The sequence below is a fragment of the Bos indicus x Bos taurus genome, chromosome 10 (assembly GCF_003369695.1).
Source record: "Bos indicus x Bos taurus breed Angus x Brahman F1 hybrid chromosome 10, Bos_hybrid_MaternalHap_v2.0, whole genome shotgun sequence".
Lineage (NCBI taxonomy): Eukaryota > Metazoa > Chordata > Mammalia > Artiodactyla > Bovidae > Bos > Bos indicus x Bos taurus.
In genome coordinates, this window is record NC_040085.1 from 65,668,956 (window position 1) to 65,694,121 (window position 25,166).

General features: G+C 39.8%; 1 protein-coding gene across 2 annotated transcripts in view; it reads right to left on the bottom strand.

Moving 5' to 3' along the window:
• The window catches only part of RTN1 (reticulon 1), a 243,951-nt gene that overhangs the window by 1,106 nt on the left and 217,679 nt on the right, over nt 1-25,166 (bottom strand). For both annotated transcript variants that reach the window (XM_027554237.1, XM_027554238.1), the window contains 5 exons: nt 13,202-13,409; nt 10,539-10,677; nt 9,039-9,108; nt 8,486-8,532; nt 8,343-8,401 (listed from right to left, as the gene is read on the bottom strand). In XM_027554237.1, the coding sequence (XP_027410038.1) occupies nt 8,343-8,401; nt 8,486-8,532; nt 9,039-9,108; nt 10,539-10,677; nt 13,202-13,409 (523 nt within the window). The remainder of the gene's footprint in view (nt 1-8,342; nt 8,402-8,485; nt 8,533-9,038; nt 9,109-10,538; nt 10,678-13,201; nt 13,410-25,166) is intronic.

The following is a 25,166-nucleotide window of genomic DNA, read 5'->3' on the forward strand; positions in this document are numbered from 1 at the left end:
CAGTCTGGGACACTTCTGAAAGAGAAAGACAGTGTTGTTATTAACCATACCAGGACAACAGGCATGAACAGGGGTGGTTCCAGGTGAAGAAACATATGGTCATCCTCAGCAGAAACTGCTAGAACTGGAATGAAGAAAACTGAGTCCTAGTTTAAGCTCTCTACTAATTAGCTGTGTGCCATCTGGCAGCTAATGAGCCTTCCTGGTCCTAGAGCATTTACCGGGTGCAAATTAGATATTTCTAATGCCCCTAAAGGTCTGTGATTCTCGCAGAATGGCAGTATTATTTTAGGTAGGTTTATACTGGAAGCATTATGCGTCATTAAATCAAAGCTTAATGAGCTCCCCATGCAGAGTTTGACTGAGACCTTCCTCTGTGTCATGCACCCTTGCAGATGCTGGAATTCAGTGAACAGAAGGGAGAAGGCTCTGCTCTCATGGAGCTTTCATTCTCCTAGGGGTTGAAGAGCCAGAAATAAACAAGTAGACAAACAAGAGAAGTACATATTGTGACAAATGCTATTAAAAAAACCCAAACAAGATGGAATGATAGGCAATGAGGGAGCAGTGGTGATAGTTGAGAGATGTTGTTCAGTCACTCAGTCACGTCTGACTCTTTGCAACCCCATGGACTGTAGGGCACCAGGCTTCCCTCTCTTTCACCATCTCCCAGAGTTTGCTTAAACTCATGACCATTGACTTGGTGATGCCCTCCAACCATCTCATCCTCTGTTGCCCCCTTCTCCTGCTGCCTTCAATCTTTCCCAGCATCAGGGTCTTTTCCAATGAGTTGGTGATGGCCAAACTATTGGAGCTTCAGCTTCAGCATCAGTCCTTCCAATGAATATTCAGGGTTGATTTCCATTAGGTGGGAGACGCTTACTTTAAGTCCCCTCATGTGAGAAACAGATGTCTGCAGGATAAGAAGGGGCCACTGGGTTGAAGTGTTTCAGGAAGACGAAGCAGGGAGTACAGAGGCCAAAAAGTGAGGACAAGCTTAGGAGTCAAGGATGAGACCAGTGTGCTTGGGGAGTGAGGCGGGAAGGTCTGAGAGGCAGGAGGTAAGCAGGTGGTGTTGAAACTTGCAGGCGGTAAAAGGAATTTAGATTCTATTCTGTGGCTGGGAAGCCACTGATGAATTGTAGGCAAAGGAATGATGTGATCAAAGAAGATCATGATAGTGGTTATGTGAAAAAAGTGGGGAAACAGAGCAATAAGGGATGGAGGACAACTATAGCAGTCTAGGTACTGAATGGCAATGGCCTGGGTTATATGGAATGAAGCCTTGCCAGTGGAGTAAAGTGCTCACTCTGGGTATCCAGTGAGGGGATGGAGCAGACAGGACCCACCTGCCAAGCTGATGGGTTGAATGTGTGGGCGGGGGAAAGATTGACAGTAATCAAGGAAGATGCTTTGGTTTTGGGCCTGAGCAACCAGGTGAATAATAATGCCATTTACAAAGATGGTGTGACAACTGAAGTAAGAATAAATTCTGGGCTGAAACTGCAAGATCTGTTTGGCCACGCTGAATCTGAAATGTCTGTGGGACATTTGAGAGATAACATTAGGTAAGCAGATGAAGTTAACTGGGCCTTAGGAAGCATAACTATGAACAAAGCTAGTGGAGGTGATGGAATTCCAGTTGAGTTATTTCAAATCCTAAAAGATGATGCTGTTAAAATGCTGCCCTCAATCAGCCAGCAAATTTGGAAAACTCAGCAGTGGCCACAGGACTGGAAAAGGTCAGTTTTCATTTCAATCCCAAAGAAAGGCAATGCCAAAGAATGTTCAAACTACTGTACAATTACACTCATCTCACACATTAGCAAAGTAATGCTCAAAATTCTCCAGGTGAGGCTTCAACAGTACGTGAACTGAGAACTTCCAAATGTTCAAGCTGGATTTAGAAAATGCAGAGGAACCAGAGATCAAATTGCCAACATTCGCTGGATCATTGAAAAAGCAAGAGAGTTCCAGAAAAACATCTACTTCTGTTTTACTGACTATACCAAAGCCTTTGACTATGTGGATCACAACAAACTGTGGAAAATTCTGAAAGAGATGGAAATACCAGACCACCTGTCCTGCCTCCTGAGAAATCTGTATGCAGATCAAGAAGCAAGTTAGAACCAGACATGGAACAATGGACTGGTTCCAAATTGGGAAAGGAGTACGTCAAGGCTGTATACTGTCACCCTACTTATTTAACTTATATGCAGAGTATATCATGCAAAATGCCAGGCTAGATGAAGCACAAACTGGAATCAAGATTGCCAGAAGAAATATCAATAACCTCACCACCTTATGACAGAAAGCAAAGAGGAACTAAGGAGCATCTTGATGAAAGTGAAAGAGGAGAGTGAAAACCTGGCTTAAAACTCAACATTCAGAAAACGAAGATCATGGCATCTGGTCCCATCACTTCATGGCAAATAGATGGGGAAACAATGGAAATAGACACTTAATTTTCTTGGGCTCTAAAATCACTGCAGATGGTGACTGCAGCCATGAAATTAAAAGACACTTGCTCCTTGGAAGAAAAGCTATGACAAACCTAGATAGCATATTAAAAAGCAGAGACATTACTTTGCCAACAAAGGTCCATCTAGTCAAAGCTATGGTTTTTCCAGTAGTCACGTATGGATGTGAGAGTTGGGACCATAAAGGCTGAGCACTGAAGAATTGATGCTTTTAAACTGTGGTATTGGAGAAGACTCTTGAGAGTCCCTTGGACTTCAAGGAGATCCAACCAGTCCATCCTAAAGGAAATCAGTTGTGAATATTCATTGGAATGACTGATGCTGAAGCTGAAACTCCAATACTTTGGCCACCTGATGCAAAGAACTGACTCATTTGAAAAGACCCTGATGCTGGGAAAGATTGAGGGCAGGAGGAGAAGGGGATGACAGAGGATGGGGTGGTTGTATGGCATCATTGACTCAATGCACATGGGTTTGGATAGACTCTGGCAGTTGGTGATGGAAGGCCTGGCATGCTGCGGTTCATGGGGTCGCAAAGGGTCGTACACAGCTGAGTGACTGAACTGACTGAGACTTGCATTGATTTTTTTAAAAAATGTCTCAAGCACATAACTGACTCATATTTGGCTGTGACAAATTAGAAAACCTCCAAGTATTTTTTATACATACTACTGTTGTATCCTATCTCATCTCTACCTCCTCCTCCTCACATTCTATATTTGTAAAGTGGACTTTTTAAAAACCTAAGATTGTGGAGACACACATTTTGGAGTCTTTGACATAGAGATAATCTTTGAGGCCACTAGGGATGAAGGGTGAACCAGAGAAGGAAGAGCCAAGAGAAGACACTGCGAGAAAGCAGCTGAGACTCAAGCCATGCCAAGAGTCAAGGAGAGTGCTCAACAAAGATGGCAGTAATCTTAAAGAGTGTCTGAGAGGTTGAGAAGGTTGAGGATGGAGTGATGACTGCAGGATTTAGCAATATGAAGGTCACTAGGACCCTGACAAAGAGCAACTTAAGTGCTCAGGGTGCAGGCCTGACTGCAGTGAGGTAGGGAGAGAAGCATTAGAGCCAGCAAGGACGGAAAGACTGGAGAGATTATGATTGTGGAAATGAGCCAGAAGAGGCAGAAACTGATAATGCAGCAGAGAATGGGAAACATTTCAATAGAGACACCTTAGGTCTGGTCTTCTCCAAAGTATAACATATATGTATTAGTTTTGAAATGCTTTTAGAATATCACAGTAGACTAAGCGTTAACTAATTCTACTTTTCTCCCATTGCAAAAGTCCTTTAAACCATATCTGTGACAGTGGTCAACTAACTTTTATGTGAATACTTGAATGGGTGTCAGTGAGCTTACTGTTTCACAGGGCAAATGGCTTCATTGTTGAACAACTCTAATTGGTACTGTTTCCCCTCATGTTTCATTCAAATCTCAGAACTTCTGGCCTTTCCATTCATAGCTCTTTAGAGAAAAAGAGAATGATTACTTCTCTCACAATGTTAGACCTCCAAATGTGTTCTTTTAAAGTTATCTCTTTTCCAGAATAACCATCTCCAGTAAAGTTTGGTTGTCACTCACATTACTGTCATATTTCCAATACTTCAATACCCAGTCATCTTTTGGACATGACTTCAGTGTATAATTGCAGCTCTTAAAATGTTCAACTCTGAAATTTAACACATCTATGGAATAACAATATGGGATATGAAACAACTATAGCCTCTTTTGATTTTGACATATACTTCTATTAATAATATCTAAACTTGCATATATTTTAAAAAATATGCCTCTGTACATTACTGATTCATATTTGGCTGTGATCAATTAATCTATTTATCACTCACCCCCCCAGATATTTTTTACACACACTACTGTCGTACTCTATTGCATCTGCCCCTCTTCCCATTCTGTATATGCAAAAGTTGACTTAAAAAAAAAATCTAAATATAGGACTTTGCTTTCCCTGTCAATTTCATTTTATTAACTTCAGTTTCGCATTCTACATTACTCAAGATCACTTAATTCATTTTGAATCTTGAACTTGCTGTCTTCTGAATGTGCTTTTGCTCCAAGCTATGTGTCACCTAGAACTCTGATGAGTATACTTGATTTGTCTTCACATAGTCATGTGAAACACTGGTATGGAAAGTCATGGAGTCAAGGGCAGAGCCCTGTGTCACATTACTACACCTCGCCCTGGATGGATTTTCGGTGGACTAATGAACCTCCATAGGGTCTACTATTTCAACATTCTGGAACTCTACCAATTGTGCTATAATCTGGACTGTACATCTCCGTTTTCTCCTCAAGGACACCAGGAAGACTTTTCAAGTACCTCAATGAAATACTAAGAATGTGTTGTTAGGGTTATTATCCCCAGTTAGGGGCTCCCCAGGTGGCACGAGTGGTAAAGAACCCACCTGCCAATGCAGGAGATGTAAGAGACTCGGGTTTGATCCCTGGGTCAGAAAGATCCCCTGGAGGAGGGCATGGCAACCCACTCTAGTATTGTTGCCAAGAGAATCCCATGGACAAAGGAGCCTGGTGGGCTATATAGTCCATGGGGTTGCAAGGAATTGGACACGAATGAAGTGACTTAGCATGCACGCAGCCCCATTTTAGAGGTGGAAGACTGAGACACAGGGAGGTTAAATGACCTGGACAGGGTTATCATTCACTCAGTATAGGCGTGGGAGGGGCACCAAGGTTTCCTGCCTAGTCTGGGGCTGTCCTCCACACTCACCATGAACTGATCTCTAAGCAGTGGGAGTAGGATGATCATGGTTATGATCACTGAATATTTATTGAGTCCTCCCTATGTCCAAGTAAGAATACCTTACAGACATTATCTTTTCAATGTATATATAAAGAAACAAACTCAGGGAGTCAAATAACACTTATAATGAATTCATATAGCTAAAAAATTCCAGAAATGGACTCAAGCTAGTCTATTTGATTCCAAAGTTCCTGTTTTTAACGGTTTCACTAAAATGGTATCAGTTCTTTTGGTGGAATTATTCTAACATGTAATCAGAATTCCAGAGGTTGAAGAAATCTTAGAGGTAAGACTCCACTAAGAAATATCCTTCAAAATTTAGTGTCAGGCAAAACAGATTCTCTTGGAGAACTGCTGTTTAACTACGTAACTTATCCAGTTTCTCTTTTTAAAAATTTTTTAAAAATATTTTATTCCTGCTTATTTATTTGGCTGCATGAGGTCTTAGTTGTGGCAAGCATGATCTTCAGTCTTCATTACAGCATACGGGATCTTTAGCTGTAGCACGTGGGATCTAGTTCCCTGATCAGGAATTGAACCTAGACCCCCTGCACTGCAGGCATGAAGTCTTAGCTACTGGACCACCAGGGAAGCCCACTCAGTTTCTCTTTTTGTCCTTAGCTTCCTTTCTATTCCTGTTCAGAGCATTGATTTCCAATTTTAATTTAGCCAACCATATTGTATACATATGTTCATACATTTTCGTTTCTGCCATCTCTCCTTCCCTTCTATTTTAACAGGCTTATATCCCTACCACTTTTGTTTGAATTCAACAGCCTCCTTGCTAATTACCACATCTCACTTTCCAATTCTCCTCCCACTAGACTGCCATAGTAATCTGTGCAAAATACAAATCTCCTGCATAGGAACATCAAGGGCAGGGATGTCCTGTTGAGTCCTAACTCCATAGAGCATGCTATACGTGGCCCCGGCTTCTCCTTCTAGGCCCTTTCTAGCTCATCTTTTCATTCATTTAAGCTTTAGACACACTGGTTGCCTCACTGCTCCCTGACCCTGACCTACGTTTTCATGCTTCTGCCTCTACCTGTGTTATTTCTTCTTGCAGTGTCTTTCCCCTCATCATGCACCTGATGAGTGTTTACCATCCTTCAGGGCTGCTATAGACTGAATGTTTATGTCCTGCTGCACCCCATTACCCAACACCCCCAAATTTATATACTGAAACCTAATCCCCAATATGTTAGTATTAGGAGGCGGGGCTTTTGGAAAGTGATTAGGTCATGAGAATGGAGCCTTCATGGATGGGATTAGTGCCCTATAAAAGAGAACCCAGAGAGTTTCCATCAACTTCTGCCATGTGAGGACACAGATGGAAGTCCTCAACAGAACCCAGCCATGCTAGTGAGGGCCCTTTTTTTAGTGGCTTTCCAATATCCCCCAGGAAAGAACAGTAGATTCCATATCTCTCTCACCTTAATATTTTACACAATTCTACTGTCATTCTTATATTGTCTTATGGTTATTTCTTTACGGTTTTGTCTGTATCCATAGGCTAAGAGCTCTGCTAGGCGGGATCATCTTATTCATCTTTATACTCTTTGTACCTGTTAATGAAATGCCTGGAAAATAATGTCTTTTTTTTTTTTTTTTGAAGCAAGCAACTAATCAATAAAAAATTAAGAGATGTGATTTGTTTAAGATCCTCAGACTAAGTACTGAACAGCTGAGGCCTAGAACTTCTGTCTTCCAGTTTCCAAGCTCCTATTCTGGTGTTCTTTGCTGTCATTCCTGAACACAGTTTTAACTGCCAGAAGTTAAATACACCTAGGAAGTTCATTAAAATATAGATTATGGGTCCCTTATCCCAGGAATTTTATTTCCATAAGTTTGTTGTAGAATCTGGGAATTCATATTTTTATCAGGTTCCCCAGGTTTGGCAAATACCAATCTCATGTTATACCATGCTGTCATTTCCTATTACAAAGTAATAAATATTTGTCTTCAATATGCTGATTTTCACTAGGTATTCATTGCATATGTGTTAAGCTGATAATTTCAGGCATTTTGAAATGTCTGAATCCAAATTCACCATGAATTTAAGAGGAAGAATATAAACAATACATAATAAAAACAAAAATCTTTCTAAACTTCAGGAGAGAACTGTAACTGATGACACACAAATCAAGTAGCAGAGGAACTTTAAAGCACTTGCTTTTTCCTTATTTGTTTTTCTCTGTATATCTTTGACCATCTAAAATACTTGCATTTAATTCTACTATCATCTAGGTCTAGCCACATGATTCTAGGATTCCTGGAGAGAAACTCTAGTATTTTTCAGACGTGTATTTGTAGTCAAAACTAAGGTCAGCTTTTAATTAAAACAAAATCGTGAGTAATAATAACAACAGAAAAACTTCATTTTAGATGAAGACGTATCTAAAAACACTAATTTAAGAATTAGGGAAAACTACTAAGTTAATGACTATATTAACTGTAAATACTTTTATAACTGGAATCATTATCTCCTAATATATAAAGTATCCATAAAGTAGAGTCTATTTAAGACTCAGGTTTAAAAAGCAATGGTATTAATAAAATAGGCAAATACACACACATATTGAATTTAAATGGTGTAATCTAAAAGGTAATAAAAATTCTCAAGATTAAAAAATGTTTTGTTTTAAAAATAATTTCAATGATTTAAAACTTAATGATATTTATTATTTTAAAATCGAAAATGCTAACACTTTTATCTTGATTAATTTACTAAAATTTAATTTTACTTTTCTAAGTCAGGCTTTTTTCCTTCCTCCAATCCATCTTATTCTTGGACATGAGCCAGTCCCCAGACAGACATTAATATCATTCATTTATTAAAATTCATTTCATGATACCTGAAATAAACCACTAAAAGTTTTATTTAATTGGAAGTTTTAAAAATTTATACTTTACTTCTGAAATAATCTATTTGGTAAGGGTATGAACATATGACTCAAAGAAGTGAATAATCATAAATCAGTCTATTACTTTATTATCCTTTTATTACTCCTATCTAATCCAGTCAAATGCCTGCCTAAGGCAGTCTCTCCTTTTTATAAATTGCACTATGCAACTTACTTTGCCACAACAGCATTTATGTGAGTCCTCACAAGTCCCAGATATTGGTCAATCTGTGCCTACAAAGAGAAGAAATCATGAGCACATCCACAGTTCACAAGGTCAAAACTTAACATGCATGTTTGACATCACATAGAACTTACCTGGTGCTTAACATACACTACAGGTAGAGTAAACATTGAAACCACAGCTGGGATGAAAAACAGATATAGTATTAAAATTGAGAGTTATAAGTAGGAACAATCTTATAGATAAATTTTTATATAGTTATGTGATATAATGACATTATTTGCAGTGGCCAGCATTCTAGCTAAAAGATGGCAGGGCTAGTTCATAAAGAAAACAAAAAAATGCTGAGACCTTCACAAATATTAAGTCATTAATTCTGGAATGAGAGAATGACCTCCTAAGATAAAAATGATTTTCTATACATAACACCATTGAAGCAGATATATATTTGAAGCCAGATAAAACCAGCTATGGTTGAAGAAAAAGAAAAAAACTTTAAGAAATTCATTTTTACTGTGTAATATATTGATATATTATGCTCTTTAATTGAACTATGATGGTCAGGGAAATGCTCTGCACTCAGAAAATCTGGAATTTGTTGCTAGGAACGCATTCAAGCAAACTAACAGCCTAGGGAGATGCTCACAGAGTATGTGAAGGGAGACATAACACCTTGGCTGTCCTTACCCATGAGCAGCAGGGTCAGGCCATTGAAGAGAGCGCCAACGTAAGTCAGGAGCCACATCAGGACTGCAAACTAACAAATGAAATGATGATCAGAGCTTCTAAACCCATTATGACAGATAAGAGTCTCATTTCATTGATTTGTTTAGATTAAAATTTGAGGCAAACATCATGGTTTCAATAGGAAGTATAAGAGCATTTAAAGCTCGTCACAGAATTACTGAAAGAGGATCCAGTCTTTACGTGTCTCAGAACCCTGTAGATTTCCTTGTAAGATCTGAGGGACTCAGTGAAATAATAAACTAGGGCAGGGGTCAGCAAACTGGCCTTGACCTGTTTTCGTATAGGCCCACAAGTTAAGAATGAATTTTGCATGGTCGAATAAAGTTAAAACAAAAATAACATTTTGTATAATGTGAAAATGATACGAAATTCAGTGTCCAGTATTCATAAACAATGTTAGCACACAGCCACAGTTATTCATTTATGTATTGTCTTCAGCTGCTTTTCTGCTATAGTGACAAAGTTGAGTAGCTACAACAAAGACTGTGTAACCCACAAAGCCTAAAATATTTACCACGTGGCCCTTTATATAATAGATAAAGTTTGCTGATCCCTATTCTAGCCCACAATTTTCACATTACAAATTTAAGTAGACATGTTACCTTAAAAGCTCTAAGGTTAAGTAATTTTAATCTCCCTACTCTCTTATTTTAGTCATTATTTGCCAAGATGTTATTCCAGTAAAGCACGTTGAGCATCAAAGACTCATCACTCACTTTCCTTCTGCTCTTTCTTTCTCATTAAGGAGCAGCCCATGGTACAGATCCCTCCCAGTGCTCTGGGAGAATGGAGAACTGACAGAATCCTTGCCTGGGCTCCCACCCCTCTGCTCATGGCCCTGTTGAGTCATGACTGATTGACTTTGGTTTTCCCTATAAGCCATGTGGTGGTCCTAGCAGTTTGTTCCAAGAAACCCAGTGAGTTCAATGATGGAACCAGGAATAACACCCAGGTGCCCCTCCTCTACACTTCAGGGGCTCATTCTCACAGCCCACAGGTCCTTATTATTAGCAGAGTACAGTGTTTCTTTCTAAGAAGAAGCATGTGTATTTTTCACATTCCCTAAACTAGATGTTTATTTTTAAAATAATTTTAGGAAATTGAGGAATTGAAAATGGGAACAAGAAGCAGCCTGGGGTACTGTAAGTAGCACAAAACTAGAAGCTATGTAACCTGGGTTTGGTCCCAGCTCTGTCAGTGACTCACTGGGCAACCTTAGGCAAGTGTCTTAACCTCTCTGAACCATAGTTTCAGCATCTGTAAAATGATGGCATTAGACTGGATGAGCTCCATGGTACTGTACAGCTGGACATTTTCAGACCCTAGAATATAATTAGCACTTATGTTATTCTCCATCATGTGGAAGTTTATAACATTATGTGTACCTTTAGGGAAAACAAAACTCAAGACTGTCAAATGAAACGGCTTAAGCACTCATACTTTTAAGGAATCCACCAGGTCCTGGACAAGGAAGAGCCTCCTCAGTTCTTTGAGAGTGTTGTTCACGTAGAATTGCAGGCAGTCTGTGTACTTCTGAATCTGCTCCTGAGACAGGGTGATCTCGAGCTCCAAGTAGGCCCTGTCAACAGAGCATCCCCACAGAGAACTCCATCAGAGGGAATCATGAAACAGCTAGGTTTCCCTTCTCCAACCCTGAGGACCACAGTCAGGTCATCCTGAAGGATTTACGCCAGTCAGAAGGCTGCAGGGCACCACACCCACACCCACAGTTAGTTCACCAGGGAACACAGGAATCACGGCACTCAGTGGGGCAATGTGGCTGCTTCTGTCTCTCACAGGCAACGTGATAGTGTGAGCTGATAATTCAGAGCAACTGGCGAGGAGCGGAGAAAAGTCAGTCCCAAATCAGTTCACTTGCTGAATTCTCTGTACATCTGGCTCACTGAGAAATTGTGAAAAGTTCTTATTTCTCCTCGGCTGCATGAAGATGAATTGTCTTTTTAAATAATTAAGATATCTCAAAATCTTAGCTGCCAATTACTATTTCTCATCAAATCTCAAAGATTTCATGTTTAAATTCTGGAAAGTACTTTTAGGTTTTATTCTAGAGAGCTCTGAAAACACAAGTGACCTGGGACATACTAAAATGCTCACTGGTTCTAGTAAGAGTGGTATTTTTAGTAACTGCATTTTCCATTTGTTCAAAGGGTTCATTTGAACTCTTGGATAGATAACCTAGGCTCTACGAATCTATAAAAGTCAATCGATCCTCCTGCTTTGACCATACCCACCATGCTCCCCGCCCCCCATCCCTATCCCCGGCCGCCAACGAGACCCATCATCTCTTTCTCCTTCCTTCTGTCTGCCAAGTTGTCTACTTCTAGAGTTCTAACAGTGCTCACCTAACTCTGAGGACTGAGAATTTTTATGTTTGGCTTTTTAGAAAAATAATTAGGAAAGTGGATTTGTCTAGCTGATATGTTTTGATTCAAAATGTACTCTTGAGTTAGATATTCCTTTTATTGATAGAAACAATTAAGCCAAAGGAACATTTAGGTTTTAAATGAGTCTCCAAATGGAAGATAAAGTAGTTGAGCTAATTACAGTTTGACTCTTGGTCCTACAACTGGGTAGTTACAGAAGAAATAAGTCAAGTGAGAGGTAAATCCCCAGTGTAACTTGACAGTCCTGGATCCAAGAACGTGGGAGAAGCCAACCTCTCTTGTATGGCTAAGGATAGAGGCTGGAGCAGGACAGGACTCTAAAGGTGTGGATACTGGTCACAGGTGAGGGTCACTGAAGTAGGTATAGTATTCACCCTGGTAAGATGACACTCCACTTCTCTATTCTTCCCACCTTTGGGGAGGCAACCAAGTTATAGCCTAGAAGACCCATTAACTCTGCATTAGAAGAAGGCCAAATACATCCCAAGGGTGAGGATGGTCAGACTGTAACCGTGTTTGACAATGAGCATAGGAACCAGAGGCTAGGAAGTGACGTGTGAAACACGGCATTTTGCCTTTTGTCGACAAGGCCCTGGCATCTTTTCCTTCTTTTAAGAGCCTGGTGCCCTGAGACCTTGATTCAGCTGGCTGATGAGGCTGAGCCAGGGAGGATTCAGAGGCATCCCCAGGGAATCACTGAGGTTGGCTCAGAAGCCATTATGCAGCAGTATCTATAGGTCTCATCCAGGATGCAGAAATATCCCTCAGTTATAGGAGGTGAGGACACCTGCAGCGGGGCCTGCAGCAGGTGATGGTATGACTGATGGTCAGTGCTAAAATACCACGGCTTACAAGCTAGAATCTGGAGTAAACTGGGGCAGAGTTGGAGAGCATGCAGCTGGCAGTGCTAATATCTCCCTCTGCCACATTTCATACATCCTCTTAATACACTGCCTTAAAGAAATCCTTCTCAGTGCTCATTCGAATCAGATTTCCCCTGTATTAAAATGCAGAAGAGGGTACATTATACTATTCAATTGTGAGTACATAATACTATACAGATTCTGAGGGATGAACTTTACATCCCACAGAATTTGGCCCTTTGACATTAAACTTCTGAAAAGAGCACAGAAATAAAAATCCAAACGCCCTGGTCCTGGCTCTGTGCTATTTACTCTGAGCAAGTCACTTTACTTCTTAGAACCTCTGTTTTTCCATCTGTGAAAAGGGATTATAATGTTCTGCCTTCATCACAGAGTTGGGAGAATAATTGTTGAAACACTTTAAATCATAAAACACTGTTTGCATATAAATGAATTATGATTACTATGAGAAGTAATTAAATACAAAATTAATATCAAACATAAATTAAATGTTTTCACATTTCATAAATTCTCCCACAAGGATTTATATTATATAAATTATAGAAATATATATTAAAGATAAATATTTAACATTTAATTAGAAGTGATTAAAGTTTTAAAAGCTCAATAAAGCAGTAAGCATTAGACTAGGGATGAGTCTGCTTTAGAAATTTAACAGAAATATCTGGTATTAAAAGACAGCGTTAAAAGAGACTCTAAGAGGCCTGTTAAAGGTCAAAAGAAGCAGGACCCAAAGTGCACAGGCAGTGAAACAGAGGCCAATGAAAGAGCCACGTGAGAGGTGGGGCAAGGGCTGGTCGGGTTGCACACTCACTTGAAAGGGTGACCCTCGTCGGTTTTCTGCACAGCTTGTAAAACAGACTTGTAGACGCGGAAACTGATGGTGGCTGAGAGCGCAGCGAGGGCCAGGTAGGCCACGACGCTCACAACGCTGAACTGCGTCAGGGAGAAGAGCAGCAGCAGGAAGCTCCCAAACACTATCCCCGTCTGCTTGATGTCCCGCCAGTACAGCAGGTCAATAGCTGTGGGAGGAGACACGCACATTCACACAGAGCACTCAGCATGGGCAGGGCCTCCAGGGAGCTGCCGCGGCTCATTCCACAAAGCCATGGCCGCTACAGGTTTCCCCAGCTCTTCCTAAACACAGGTGAGCACACATAGCGCTACTCCTAGGGCGCTTCCCATCCTCCCGTTTTGCTTTGGAAGCATCTTTTCCATCCCTGAGGTCAATTAGGAAATTCACAGATAAGAAAAGGCTGTTGAACCTCCAGTGACAATATCTCCATGAACAAATCTCAGTGGGTTACAACTGTGGGCATCAGTTATATGCCTTTGAAACAAGACTAAAAATTCAGAGCACTCTGAAGTACCTGTTCTTTTCCTTTGGATGGCATTGATGGCATGCATCTTGATACCCTGCTTACAACTCAATGTCTCAATAGCAGCCCAGAGATAAGCACGTCAGTCATACACATGTCCCTGCTGCTGAGAAGGGGCACTAACAATGAAAGCAGAAGTGGAGCCTCAGAAGCATGTCAGCTGGTCTGGGAGACTCCAGGCAATGCCAAAAACTTCTGAATAGAGATATGGTCTACCTCTAAAATGAGTAAAACCAAACATTAGTAGTTAGTAGCTATCTCAAGAATCCCTGGAGCTGAAATTTGGGTTAAACTGTTTTGTATTGTATGATTTGTTCGCTTACATTCTTGTGACTTAAAAACCTGGAATATAAATTTTAAAATCTACATTGTACCTATCTTTCAGTTATTTCTCTCTTTCAACTTAGAAACAAAAAATTAATTCAAAAGAATAAAGCCATGGTGCTTCAAATATGACACAAAATGGAAATATTTTTAATATTTCAGTCACTAGATTATGAAAAAAGTATAGAAGACTTGCTCAAGAATGTATGCAAATTTGTTCTCCAATTAGGCAAGTAACATACGGTTTCTTTTTCTGGGAGATACTATTGACATAACATTGTGTGAGTTTAAGGTGTACAGCATGCTGACTGGATATATTTATATATTGCAGTATAGCAACTGAAGGCAGGAGGAGAAGGGGGCAACAGAGGATGAGATGGTTGGATGGCATCACGGACTCAATGAACATGAGTTTGAGCAGACTCTGAGAGACAGTAAAGGATAGGGAAGCCTGGCGTGCCGCAGTCCGCGAGGTAGCAAAGAGTCACACCTGAGCAACTGAACAACAATGACAACAACCACAACGACGACACAGCACCAGTTAACACCTCTGTCACATCACACAGTTATTTCTTTTTTATGTTAAGAACATGTAAGATCCAGCAACTTTGAAGTCTGTAATACAGTATTGTTGACTATATTTACTTTGCTGTGCCTTAGATCCATCAGACTTCTTTATCTGCTAGTTGCATGTTTATACCCTTTGATCAACATCTCCCTAATTCCCCTTCCCCCTAACTCCAGTAACCAGTCTTCTATTCTGCTTCTATGAATTCAGCTTCTTCAGATTCCACACACAAGTGGGATCCTACAGTGTTTGTCTGTCTTCGTGTGACTTATTGTCTCTTTTAGCAGAAGGCCCTCAAGGTCTATCTATGTTGTCACAAAAAATGGTTTTTATAGAATATTACACAAATTCTCAGAAAAAGAAAATAAGACATGAAATTCCCATCTTACAACCAAATGAAAGTGGCCATTGCTTACACTACCAGCTTCATATGCAGCGTAAATGGAGGCACCTGGTTTAAGGCACCAGTCATCAGCTCAATGGAAAACAAAGGTGACTAGATTGAAGAAAGCAGGGAACTGCTCCCATCATACTCTGGTACATGACTAGCTGAGAGACAGTACTAGAAAGGTCACACAGCCTAGTGACAACCCCAGGCTGTGGAGAGGATACGAGGAGTGTTGCAAAGTATCAACCCTTGAACCAGACTAACTCAGGCTGGATGGAGAGTACATCAGATCAAGGGCTTAAAGTGGGAGGGGGGATCTTTTATAACAGGCCGAGGACACTCCAGTAGTCTGAAGCTGGAGAGAGAATTTACTTCTGAACGGATCTGTCACTCACGTCTATCTATTCCCCACTCACCACTGCTTGGTCTACCAATGACATTAACTCACAAAGATTACAATAGTCAGCCATTTTGTTAGGGAAAAAATATGTTCCCTTCCTCCTAGAACACTTCTGCAGTGTAGGAAGGAGGGATCACAAGCTTGTTTTGGGGTGAAACAAAGATCCGCCCCCCGCCCCCCCGTCTATTTTGAGTGGTGCCGGTTCTACACATGAGTTTCTTGGACAAAGTGAAGGCATTGCTGCTCCAAAGTCTCTCTCTTTCCCCAGCCCCAATCCCCAGCCCCAGTCACATTGACATTTCACTATTAGAAATTCATTTATTTGGAGTAATCCTTTTAATCGTCAAAGTATTTGGTGTCTTTTTTTTTTTTTAATGCAAAGACCTAGAAGGGGATATGTCATTAACAAAAAATTTGAATGAGTTCACTAAATGATTTTCATTTCAGAACAGCTGCTGAGAACAGAGCACCGAAATAATAATCCTTTTTGGGCAGAGAAGAAGGATCTTTTTTTTTTTTTTTTTCTCCTAGGAGTCTGGTGGGCTATAGTCCATAGGGTTGCAAAGAGTCTGACCTGACTAAGCACTCTCAAAGGAAGAAACTTTGTTATATTCATTAGTTTGCCAAAATGTTAAAAAATATTGTATGGCTCCTAACTGCTTATAAGGTTTGATTAGGGTATGCACTGAAGATACTCTGTATTACCAGATAATGCCATGGGTTATCAATGCTCTCTTTACTACTGAAATTAGAGTCATAAACGTCTTTAAATCTAATTATATTACAGACCCCAGGACCAATTCTGAAAATTCCTTTTAAAATTCTAATTATCTAGAACCAGTATTAGAATCAATATGTATTAGTATAGGTTCTCTTGAAGAAAGAATGAAAGGACACGGATGTAAATATATATTATTATATATAATGATAAATATAATTTGTATTATTATAAATATAATTTATAATATAAATTAAATATAAATTATATATTTATAACCTAAATTATATGAATTAAATAAATTATATATTACAATATAATTATATTATTTATTAATATAATTATATCAATTGTATCAATATAATTATTATTTATTATTTTATTATAATGTTATTATAATGATATATGCTATAATATATAATATAAAATATATATTAATATAATAATGTTATAATTATATATTTAAATATTAAATAAATTATATAATATATAATTTATATATTATATATAACATAGATTAAATATTATTTATATTATTTATTAATAATAATATAATAGATATATTATTATAATATAAATTATTGTTCAGTTCAGTTGAAAGGTTGTTGTTGAATCACACAAAGACACCGGGATTCTTGGCCCCGAGAGGAGAAGAATTCAATCTGGGGTCAGAGACGAGGCTTGATTGCTCAGAGCTTTTGTGTAATAAAGTTTTATTAAAGTATAAAGGAGATAGAGAAAGCTTCTGACATAGGCATCAGAAGGGGGTAGAAAGAGTACCCCGAAGAAGGATCTTTTTGAAGATATGACACAAGAAACTCCTGCGCCCCTGAGGGTAGATGACAAAAATGGGAGAAGGAGGAAATCTCCAAAGAAGCCCAGCTCCCCCTGTTTGAGTGGCTGGGGAGACAACAAACTGAGATAAGCCTAGGAGTCTAAGTCTAGCCCCCAGGGAGCTAGGAGCCTCCTATTGTTTACATGGTAAATTTAGGAAAGGGGAAGGAGACCAAAAAGGAGACTAAAACATCAGCATTACCAGCAGTGTTAACCGCTTCCACGTTTGTTCATTTATTCAGTATTTATTGAGCAAGAACCAAGTGCCATGCTTTGTGCTAGGTGCAGGGGTATCGAAATAAATAAACTGTTTTAAAAAAGAAAACTTACATGTAAATAAATAAATTGTAATCTTCTGTTTTACGACGCCCACCGATTTCCATGACAGACAGATTTAGAGGCCAACACATTGTAAGACAGCATGATCTGTGCTATGGGAGCACACAGTGCTAGGGGTGGTAGGCTCACCCACCCCTGAGATGATGTAAAGGGGCACTGGGGACCCTGCAGGTAGTTTTCGGGCAGAGAGGAGATAGAATTTGCTTTTTCAAGTGAATTTCCACTTAATGAATTGCATAACACCTGTTAAAAATGATGGTGGCCTCTAGAAAAGCCTTCTGACTCTCTGGACCCCTGTTCAAACAGCCTGAGAATGGCAGGCACCAGGTAGGGACCTACTAGAAGCAGCATGGCAGAGAACACTAACTGGTAGCTAGGTAACTGGGCTTCCCAGGTGGTGCTCTGGATGAAGAATCTGCAGGCCAGTGCAGGAGGCATAAGAGACCCAGTTGGATCCCTGAGTGGGGAAGATACCCTGAAGGGATAAATGGCAACCCATTTCAGTTTTCTTGCTTGGAGAATCCCATGGACAGAGGAGCCCAGCAGGCTACAGTCTATAGGGCCGCAGAGTCGGACACTACTGAAGTGACTTAGCATGAAGTAACATTAGTTTGGTGTAGGGTAATTACACAACAGGTCCTTCAACCAACTTTTAAAATTGCTGGAGGTTTCTAACTGGGAGGTTAACAAAAGTTTATCTTAAAACATCAATGAGAGGTTGATTCTGGGTATTTTGTGACATGAGTCTCTATTTACACAGATTCTGAAATAGTCAAAGCCCTTTCACACATTACTTCATTTAAACCTCACGATAAACTTCATTATATAGGCATATAATAGGTGAGGGAACTGAAGAAGCTCATATACTGACTAGCTGGGGCTTCCCTGGTGTCTCAGCAGTAGAGTCTGCTTGCTGATACAGGAGACTCAGGTTCGATCCCTGAGTGGGGAAGATCCCCTGGAGAAGGAAATAGCAACCCACTCCAGTATTCTTGCCTGGGAAATCCCATGGATTGAGGGACCTGGCAGATTACAGTCCACTGAGTCACAAAGAATAGGACACGACTTAGTAACTAAACAACAACATACTAACTAGTTAATAGAAGAAGCAAGATCAAACCCTAAGTTTTATGTGTTTCTCAGAACAGCTGCCTCTGTTCTGTTACGTGGTTGGAAGTTAACTGTCCCCCAAAGTATGCTAAATTAATTTGGGACCACTTGATTATATTTAAATCTGCTTCCAGAACTAGATATTTAAGGTGATTTTTCTCTTTAAGGGAAATAAAATCATTATCAACAGCACACAGTTACTGGTCATCTGTTATTTAGTAAGCACAGGCATGAAGAGATCATAACATTCTGTTCCTGCTTTTAAGGGACTTAAGATCTAGCTGGGAAGACTGAACATTCATTTTTTAAAAATGCTGCATCAGTACCAATATATCCTGTGTAGTCAGCAGTGGCAAAAGCCGAGTTCAAGAAAGGGACAGTACTGGGATTGATGAAAGAGGATGGGGGATGGTTTGGGAATGTAGTGAACAGTTTGTTAAGGAGACGGGGTGAATAAAGGGAAATATTATGAAGGATTAGTTGACAAGAATGGTGACTTATTAGCTGTGGGAGAAAGGAGGAAGAACTAATTAAGGGGGAAAGCAATATCTCAAAGCTGGGTAATAGAATGATTAGTGACAAAAATAGGAAATCTTAGGGGAAACTGGTTTGGCAAAAAGCTGACACTTGTTTTTATATCTCCAGGTTCCGCTGTGATGACATCAAGCAGGGCATTTTGACACAGCCTGGGGCAGAGATGGGACAGGGATCACAAATGAAATGACACTGACAATTACACACAACACAGTAATTTTTTAGAGGCTTGGAAATAAAATGATTTCTTTTCATAGGTTTGTCACAGTAGCCCTGAGCTAAAATGGACATTAATATCCATGTGATATTCCGATGGTTATACACAGCAGACAAGTGGAAGTGCTGGGCTGACATTTAGATAAGAAAGAAGAAAGAAAGTGAAGTTGCTCAGTCGTGTCCGACTCTTTGTGACTCCATGGACTGTAGTCTGCCAGGCTCCTCCATCCATGGGATTTTCCAGGCAAGAGTACTGGAATGGGTTGCCATTTTCTTCTCCAGGGGATCTCCCTGACCCAGGGCTCGAACCCAGTTCTCCTGCGTTGTAGGCAGATGCTTTGCCGTCTGAGCCACCAGGGAAGTCCCCGTTAGATAAGAAGGCTGAATATTTACATTTGGATGTATTCTGAGTGGAAATGATGATTCAAGCCATGAGACTAGAGGAAACCTCCAAGAGAGGAGAGACTAAGGGGTATAATAAAGGATGACCTATAATTCATTCTTTACTCAGAGGATTGAATAAAGCTGTAAAAGAAGTCCTGTCTAGGGTGCTCAGGACCAGTGCACTGGGACGACCTTGAGGGATGGGATGGGGAGGGAGGTGGGAGGGGGGTTCAGGATTGGGGACACATGTGCACCCATGGCTGATTCATGTCATGTATGGCAAGAACCACTACAATATTGTAAAGTAATTAGCCTCCACTTAAAATAAATAAATAAAATTAAAAAAAAAAAAAAAGAAGTCCTGTCTAGGTATTAGAAAGGGTCCCTCAAGAGTGTTGGTTATGGCAGTCAAGAAGAAGGAAACTTCCAGAAGAAAGGGGTAGGCTACAGTGTGGGATGTTATAGATGCAATGAAGGAAATGAGAAAGGACCCCTGGTTTTGGAGACTTGGCAGTCACCCATAACTGGCACAGAGTGAGGATGGAAGCTCTATCACAAAGGGTTGAGTCAGTGGAGGGAAGTTCAAAGTAGTAAAGAAGATGGTAAAGAGAATGGTAGTTCAGGGAGCAGCAATAAGCAAATTTCAAGGTTAAGTAAACTTGGGAATGTTAGTGGAAAGGGGAGAGATGAGATCCTGGAACGAGGAGATATTTGTTTGAGCAAAGTGAAAGAAAAGGCAGGGAAAGGATGGGCTCTGTCACAGCATTTTCTTCTCAAAGAAGGAAGAAGCATGAAAGGCTGGATGAAGATGGAGGAACATTTTGTTAAAGGATGGGCGTGGCTACATATATACTGAGGAGGAAAGAGAACATCATCAAGTGGCTTAAGGTGGATTTACTCTTTGGAAAATGAGTCCTGAGGTCCTCTTGAGACTGAGGAGGATAGAAGCAGGGCTTAAAGAGATTGGGAGAGGTCCAGACCTGCATTGTTCAATACAGCAGTGATAAGCCATAGTAGTTACTGAATACTTGAAATGTGGCTAGTCTCAATTAAAATACATTGCAAGTGTAAAGTACATGTCAGATTTCAGACAGTATAAAAAAGACATAAAAATATCTCATTAATCATTTTTATAGTGATCTTTTGTTGTTGAAAAGTTTATACTCTAGGAATGCTGGATTAAATACAGTATATTATCAAAATTGATTTTTCCTATTACTTTTTGCTTTTTAATGTGACTACTAGAAAATTTTTAATGACATGTGTGGCTCACATTATATTTCTGTTGGACAGAACTGATCTAGAAAAATACAGTAAGGACTCAAAAGGTTCAATGCACGATACTGGATGCTTGGGGCTGGTGCATTGGGACGACCCAGAGGGATGGTATGGGGAGGGAGGAGGGAGGTTTTTTAAAATTTAGAAATAAAAGAATTTAAAAAAAAAAAAAAAAAAAGAAAAAAAAAACAAATTAATAAAGAACTTCCAGGAAGTAAGAGGGTTTGGTTAGAGTCAAGGATCTCTATGGATCCAGCCAACAGGGTTAGAGGCTGAGCACTGTGATCTGTGGATGATCGGGCTGGACCAGATTTGTGAGCTGGCACAGGGGCATGGTTAGAGGAGTCAAAGATCCAAGAGGACAGAAGTGAAATGAACCACCTTGGGCTCAGGCTGGGAATGACAAGCAGTGAAGATCTTTGGGAACTTATGTGGTGGGAGAGCAGCAAGGGCTGTGTGTGTCAGGAAAGCCAGCAAACAGCCTGAAGTTCTGAGGATTCAGTGGGAAGGGTAGGAAGTGATAAAGTGTGATCACAGAAGAGAATTTCTGTGTTCCAAAGTTGCTGTATAAATGCCAATTTTTCACATTTTAATTTTGCTTAGAGTTATGTAAACTTGTGTAGGAAGCTTTATAGTACCTGGTCCAGAAAAATCCGTATTTGAATAAAGTTTCCTTAGAGTCCAAGTAAGAAAAAAAATAAGCATCTCTGTAATTGCAGCAAATGATCACACGTAGCCCTTGGATACAGTAATAAATAGCTTGTCTCTTCCTTCAATATCCTCCTAATACAGGAAGGCTAGGTGAGAGTTTAAACAGCTAAGTGCACATTCACTAAGACAGGTAAATTATTGTATTGCTTTGCCAATTATAAAAATCACTTTGCTAAATACCAAGGAGCAATGAAACGAAATGGGAGATCAGTGACTTCTATCAATCTAATAAACAGACAGGGCTTAGTGAATTCATCTTGGTCCCCAAACCACAGGCGGGAGTTCACACTGCAGCCTGCCTGAAGCTGACTTAGAACTAGTTCAGTCAGGGGTGGAGTGGAGGATTTGAAGAATCCTAATCTCAAATGCTGAAATCAGTGCTACCCTCATTTCCATAATCTGGGCAAGAAAAGAACAATAAAACAGAAGTGATCCAAGGTTTGAATTAATAGCTAAATGGAAATAAAATTCAATGTCAAATTTCTAGGGAGAAAGCCTTTTTGTGGCAGTCCTAAGTGTTTTGGATTGGCACCTTATTTTAAATGTAAAATATTTAAGTGTAAAACATTTAAATGTAAAATTAAATGATCTAATAGTAATGCCAGTATTCAGAAAGTATTTTAAAAATGTATGAACTGAAAAGGCAGTGGTGCAGCTATTCATATTCTATTTATAAGGCAAAATGTAGATAATATAAATAGCAATAAATTGTGCACAGTTATCTGCATTATTGCACCATATTCTTAAATGCGTTTATTTATATTTCATCTTGGTCTAGAAAAGATTTCAGGTAGCACTGCACCACTTGCTATGTGACAAGTTAGTGCTACTTTTTAAAAGGCAAGATCAGAAAATGTGTGAGATTCCTGTTCACAAATGACATCAGCATTTCAACAAAAGAACTGTTGAAAAATGATATAGTGGCTCAGTTGGTAAAGAATCTGCCTGCAATGCAGGAGACCCAGGTTCGATCCCTGGGTCAGGAAGATCCCCTGGAGAAGGAAGTGGCAACCCACTCCAGTACTCTTGCCTGGAGAATCCCACTGACAGAGGAGCTGGGCAGGCTACAGTCCACTGGATTGCAGAGTTGGATACGACTATACGACTAACTTTCACTTTCACCTGACTTTTATATTTACTTTTTAGCAAGCTTCCAATAATTGACTACCTTGTGGAAAGGATTACAAGGCTAAAAAAACCTCAATTCTTTATAACTCAGTGTCTAAAGCAGTGATTATGGGACTTCCTTGGTGGCCAGTGGTTGGGACTCCACACATCCACTGCAGCGGGCATGATGTTTGAACCTTTGTTGGGGAACTAAGATCCTGAAAGCCTTATGGAGTGACCAAGAAAAACCTAATGATTATTATGAACATATCTTTTAAAAAGCCCATTACTCTGATTTTTGTTAGGTAAACAAAATATCACCACAAAAAGTTAACAAGAAGAAACAGTAGTAAACTGTTCCTACTTTATTCCCTCATTTTGCCATTAAACTAGAGAAACATAATGGAAATAGATGTAAGAAAATACTTTAAACATACACAGAGACCCTCAAAGATGACATTGTCTGGTCAACTAATCCATGAGTTTCATTTGCCATGAAACAGTCTTCTACATAAGGTAAAATTTAAAAAGGTAATGCAGGAGCCCTGAATTCAGAGGGGAAATTGCTAAAAGATTTTTGCAGATAAGATTCCTGCAGTGATTTCATTTTCTAGGTCCTTCCTTCACATCTTTTAAATGCAGTCAAAATGACTGTCAAGAGAAAAATGCCACCATTATTTGTAGACAGTTAAGTAATTCAGTGGATGTTTTGAAAGGAAAGATACATTAAGCCTGGTGCTCCATATAGACAGTAAAAGAGCACAGCATTTAACCCACACAGGTGATCTACTCTAATCAGCTTTGGCAGAACAATGGGAAGTGAAGGATTTTACCTCGAAAGCCACAGCTAGCAACAATCTCTGGGACTTTTCTTCCATGGGACACAAAAGCAAACACATTCTTCTAACGACTACCCTTCAGATTAGACTGGCAATGTAAACTACTTGTATGTTCATGTAAGATTTACCATTTTCCTGGACTTCGCAGCTGAATGTGATTCCTAACCACTAGGGTCACATTCCATGCTGTAAAGTTAACACAGTGATGCTCTGGCCATTGCCATCTTGGTAGAGTAAGCCTGGCAGGAAATGAACCAGTTGCTGTGCTATACTTTGTTGCTCAGTCATGTCTGACTCTTTGTGACCCCATGGACTGCAGCCCGCCAGGTTCCTCTGTCCATGGGGATTCTCCAGGTAGGAATACTGGAATGGGTTGCCATGCCCTCCTCCAGAGTCTTCCCAGCCCAGGGATTGAACCCAGGTCTTCCATGTTGCAGGTGAGTTCTTTACCATCTGAGCCACCAGGGAAGCCCTAAAGCTTCTAAAGGGTCACATTCCATGCTGTAAAGTTAACACAATGCTGCTTAGGCCATTGTTACCTTGGTAGAGTAGGCCTGGCCAGGAAATGAAACAGTAGGGCCCAGTATTTAAGATGAGGTGGTCAGCTCCTCCTGCTAAACCTCCAGCAAATGGGCTCATTTGGGATTAAAGGAAGAGATATGGTCACGTGGAGAGAACGATAGGCCTTGGGGACATGGTAGTTGAGGGAAGCACACAGAAAAATTTTCAGGAGATTGAATAATGAATGTGTTTGTGTGCTTTTTCTTTCTTTAATAAGCCTTCTGACTTGATCAAAATACAAAACGGTTCATTGGTTGGTTTGTCATCAGTCATAATTAGTCACAAAATCTTTAGTCTGAGCCATACCTTTATTAAAATCCATCACTGTATCGGAATAGAAGAGAACCATGGAGGAAGACTGCTGTTGGTTCTTTTTTTTTAAACAATATATTTTAAAAACTTGACAAAAACTATAACGGCTAAAATATTTCTTGAACTGAAAAGATATGACAAGGGAAAGGAATAATCTCTCACTTTTGTTCAATTCAATAAAACATTATGTGTTCCTGACCTCCATTACCACTAGATTTGGTCTGCAGTTTGGTGAAATGATTCTGAAGGCCGAACTTAAGATAGGACTACATTTGAACTATGCCCACTGTGAAATGGGTCTAACTGTAATAAATTCTGGGGCTTCCCAGGTGGCTCAGTGGTAAAGAATCCACCTGCCAGTGTAGGACATGCAGGAGACCTGGGTTCAGTCCCTGGGTTGGGAAGATCTCCTGGAGGGGGGAAATGGCAACTCATTCCAGTATTCTCACCTGGAAATCCCATGGGCAGAGCACCCTAGCAGCCTACAGTCCACAGGGAAGCAGAGTTGGATACGACTGAGCAACTAAACATGCGTGTAATAAATTCTAAACATTAAACACCAGTTTGGTCAAAGAACCTGTAAGTAAGGCTTGAATTATTTTCTGCCTTTGTCAATATAAGAAATAAGAAAGAACCTAAGGATTTTCTCTTGTGAAACAATACGATAATTGCTCAGATTTAACTTCATAGCTCAAACATTTGGGGGAAATAGAACTCTATACTTCTATGTTCTAAAACTCCTAACAATCTTATTTTATTTGAAATATATTATATGAA